Here is a 4746-nt window from a genome sequence, read left to right as displayed (position 1 = left end):
AACTCACTTCGTCACATTCTCTTATATCATTTTAATGTTTTTCTCAATTAATTTGTTAGAAAATGAATATATATATATATATATATATATATCCAATAATAATTAAAAGAATAAATTAAAAATAGTTTAAAATATAATTTAAAAATAATAAAATTTCAAATTATAAACTAAACATGCTAACTATTATACAAAACTTAAATTTTGAAGAAAAATAAAAAATTATTTTTATTAAATTAATACAAGGTGAATATTTTATTTCAATTTTTAAATACATAAATGTAAATAAGTCAGTTCAATCTGTTTTATTAATTATAAAATTGATGTTAATTTCAATATGTATAAAGTATAATATTAATTTTGTAACCTAATCTTGAAGAATTATTTCATGTGTTCTTATTTTAGGGATTAAATATGTCGAGAAATATTTTAAGAATAAAATTGATTTGCATCTTGTAAAGAAAAATAAAAAAAAAATAATACAATAAAAGTTATGGAATACGAAGATGACTAATGTATAGCGTAAATAATTTGTTAAATTAGAAGATAAAAGGATTAGTATATTGGATTAGCATCTTCTAATGGAAATTGTCACATAATAGCTGTGCTGTCTGTGCAGTGTTTAATTTCATCCTTTAATTTTACTAAAATATATTAAGTAATAATATTTTATATAATAATAATATATATTTAATTGCTGAAATTAATGCACCGTGACATGAGAAGATTTATTTTTTAATATATTTCATAAAATAATTTAAAAATTATTTAGTGAATATAATATACTTATTATAAGTTCCTTTTTGTGAACATGAACATGGTTTGTTTCGGGGAATCATACACAACAGATTAGTAAAATCATAAACAGAGAATTATATTAAGTTGAATCCGTATTATAATTTTCTATTTAAAAAAAAAGGTATATTAAAAGTGAAATTGAAAAGTATAAAGAAAGATGCGCATGTATGAGTGAGATTTGAAAAAGGGAAGGGGGAAAATTCGCACGGCTTGTGGCATACCCATCACACAGAAAAAGGGTTCCCAAAAGCATCTAAATAGTCCGCATCCACGTGCTCGTGAATCGCATTTTCCTCACAGTCACGTGCTCATTCTTTAATTTAACTTTAAATAATTATTTTAAATCTCTTTTAAATTCATCGTTCTTGTGACCTTCCCCAGTAGTAAAGTTTCCCATCAACTTCCACGGTCAACCACTTGCTTAAATATTATAAATGCAACAATCTTTTTTTCTTAGATTCTCAGTGCGTTTAGATGTATACATTTAATTAAATATTTAGTTATTAATTTTTAAATAATAACTTATATTATAATTTAATTATCAAATTTATTAAATTAAATTGAAAATACAAATTATGTTAAAAATATATTTAAAATTATTATTGAAATAAGTTAACTAATATTTATTCTTTGTACATACAATTATTTTAAAAATGAAATTTTTAATACATGTCTAATGATATATAATAAAAATTAACAAATAATAATATTTTATTAAAAAAAAGTATCATTTAATGTTATTAATATGCATAAATTTTATTATATTCAAAATTATCCGTTAATTTTTTTAAAATATAAATTTATTAATAATAATTTTTAGACTTAAATTTAAGTATATAAAATTAATAAATTTTTATTTAAAAAAAATTATTTATCAATAAATAATTACTATTTGAATGCTCAAACGTAATCTTGAAAACGAAAATATAATAAAAGAAAGTAAACAACTAACCTAAAGTTTTTCCTAAAATAGTAAAAAAAAATTGCTTTCTTAAAAGGTCTACTTTATTTGAACCAATCCTTGAAGGACACCTGTACTATACAAATTATACTTAACCCTGTCTCTTCTTGCAGCCCGTTACCTTGTATGCGCATTTAACGGTATTAGCTATTTGAAGTAATTCTTCGTTTCTTCTATTAGAAAAGAAAGTGAATCTCTTAAAAAGATTGTTTGATATTTTATAATCATATCATTCTCATTGTAATTTGACGTGAAAATAAACAATTCGTCGGAGGCATACAAAAGGTCAATGTTAAGCTCATCCATTAAATAAGTTAAACTAAATTAACTTTAATAAAAGACTTGAAAAAAAAATTCAAAATTAGTCAAATAAATCTTTAAAGGATAAAAGTTGTATTTAAGATTCATAATTTTCTTTAATTGAATTACTTTCCATATCATGTATTCTCAAGCCTAATTTGACCGATAATTTCAAAGAATACACATATATAAATTACTGAATTTGACAATTTAATATATGCTTAAAAGTAAATTTTCACATTAAAAATCGATAAGATAGACACGCCATTTATAAATTAATTTTATTTTATTTGGCAAATTTGATACCGTATGATCTGCATTTGCAACTTTCCATTAGTTTTCACTACACAATATACATATTTATTAATAAACCTCCCCTTTTCCCACACTCTTTATTTGGTTACGTAATATTCTAAAGTTTAGATTAGAAAATACTATTATTTTAAAGATAAATTTTGTGGTATTTATAATTTTTTTTAAGATATTATAAAAAATTTAATTAATAATATTTAGATATATATTTAAATAATCAATTTATTTAATAATAAATTATTATATTTAAATTAGTTGAAGAGTATTTAAGTTAAAATTAAACAAATTTAAAAATAAAAAATAATATTATTTTATTATTAAATTAATATATTATTTATAATTATTTATTTATAATAAATAAAAATTACTTAAAGATAAATTATATTTTATTTGAAACTAAAAATTTATTTAAAAAATAATAAATTAAATTAAATTTTAATATATAATAAATAAATAAATAGATAATAAAATTATATAATAAATAATATAATTTTAAATAATAATATTTTTTTAAAATTTATCACGTATCTTTTTTCATTGATATAAATTTTTTGAATACAATTTCTGTAAAAAAAATTTTAGAGTAGTACAATATATATACTTATTCTAAATTCAACGTTTTTTAATAAAATAAAAATATATATTGTTATAAATTTCTTTTTAGTACTTTATCTTTTTTCTAAATGTTACTTGTATAATTTTTTACTTTATTAAGACATAGTTTTTAATAAAACTTTTTATTTATTTACTTTTTACTAAAAATGTTATTGTCCAAACAAAGCATCAAATCTCACCGTCAGATCTCCACACGCACTCATTCCCATTATATATGTCACTTGCCAAACCCAAAACCAAAAACCACCACTTCAGTAGTCCAATCTCTCTCTCTCAATAGTATCTTGATCTTTTATTATTCTTATCACAAAACAATGGCATCATCTCATATACCCACTTTTTCACCCTTCATTTTAGGAACCACCATTACCGTTACCATCTTCATCTTCTCTCTGTTCACACCTTCCCACGCAGCCATAGACTGCGACACCCAGAAGCTTCCACCCAGCCGCTCCTTCGCCAACTGCACAAACCTTCCTTCCTTAGGCGCCACTCTCCACTTCACCTACAACGCTACCAACCACTCCCTCGCCGTCGCTTACGCCGCCGAGCCCCCCAGCCCCAACGGCTGGGTCGCCTGGGGTATCAACCCCACCGGCGGCGGCATGGTCGGCACGCAAGCCTTTATCGCCTTCAAGCAAAACGGCAGCGTTGCGGTTGGACTCTACAACCTCACCTCTTACAAAGGCATTGACGCCGTAAAGGCACTTTCGTTTGACACTTGGGACGTGAGCGCGGAAGAGGCTGGCGGCGTGATAACGGTGTTTGCGGTCGTAAAAATCCCGGAAAAGGAGGGGAACTTGACTCAAGTGTGGCAGGTGGGGCCCGTAACCGGAGGGAAACCGATGATTCACGCGAGGAAACCGGAGAATCTTCAGGCGCAGGGAGCGCTGGAGGTGGTGGGGTCCACAATAAGTGGGAACAGTAGTGCGAATGGTGGTGGGGATAATAATAAAAGTGGTGGTGGGGTCTCGGTGATGGGTGTAAGGTTTGGGTTTGGTTTTTACTTTGGATTGGTTTTGGTGGTGTTGATGAGTCTTGTTACCGTGTGATTTTATTTGATGTGATGTCATGTGATGTGATTCTTTTCACCTCTCTCTTGTTTTTGTTGAATAATTTTTCTTGTACGGTTATATTTGTATTTTTTTTCTTTTATTAATTTTAGTAGTTTTATTTGTACTGTTATTTTAATTTGTTTTTAGCTTAATAATTTGTTAAATCTTAAAAATATATAACTTGAAGTAAAGAAGAAAATTGTGTTTCTTTTTTTTTTATTGTACAGTTAATCCTATAAAAATCATATAATTAGAGATGAGAAAGAGAAATCATAAGAGCTGTAAAACCTTGTTTTTGTTTTTATTTTATTTTATTGTGGTTTTTATTTGGCCAGATGGTTTGTGGTTTGTAGCAGGAATGGATTTTTTGTCTTAAATTTCACGTGATGAAATCGGAGCATTGTGATGGATGATGATGAGTGAGTGAGTTTTTGGAAGCTGATAAAATAAATATGAATGCAAAACTTTCAAACACTTATGATGTGACACGAGTGAAACTCTCCCGGTTTGTGCCGGCTACAAGTTGGGTTTTGGGAGTCAACAGGCTTAGTTATTGGAATCAGATTTTACAAATTTGAAGTTATGGTTTGAGTGAAGCAAGAGATTTTGCTTTCAATTAAGCATTTTCATCTCTTATGTGCTTGTTCTGAGTTCCAAAGTTTTCTTCCTTCTCTTATATATATAAATAGTAGGCATAGATCTGATAAT

At 26.7% G+C, this 4746-nt stretch overlaps 1 protein-coding gene across 1 annotated transcript; it reads left to right on the top strand.

Annotated features, from left to right (window-relative positions):
* The first annotated feature begins 3218 nt into the window (after positions 1 to 3218).
* On the top strand, positions 3219 to 4161 carry LOC113850405 (auxin-induced in root cultures protein 12). Its single transcript, XM_027480942.1, has one exon. The coding sequence runs from the start codon at positions 3298 to 3300 to the stop codon at positions 4033 to 4035; it is 738 nt and encodes a 245-aa protein (XP_027336743.1). The 5' UTR covers positions 3219 to 3297; the 3' UTR covers positions 4036 to 4161.
* Positions 4162 to 4746: the final 585 nt, after the last annotated feature.

The sequence above is a fragment of the Abrus precatorius genome, unplaced genomic scaffold, assembly GCF_003935025.1.
Source record: "Abrus precatorius isolate BTA unplaced genomic scaffold, Abrus_2018 Scaffold9, whole genome shotgun sequence".
NCBI lineage: Eukaryota > Viridiplantae > Streptophyta > Magnoliopsida > Fabales > Fabaceae > Abrus > Abrus precatorius.
The sequence above is the reverse complement of the archived record's forward strand: the minus strand, read 5'-3'. Positions and strand labels throughout refer to the sequence as shown.

Bases quoted from the DNA above. Each gene is read 5' to 3' on its own strand.
- LOC113850405 (XM_027480942.1), top strand. From the start codon at position 3,298: ATGGCATCATCTCATATACCCACTTTTTCACCCTTCATTTTAGGAACC.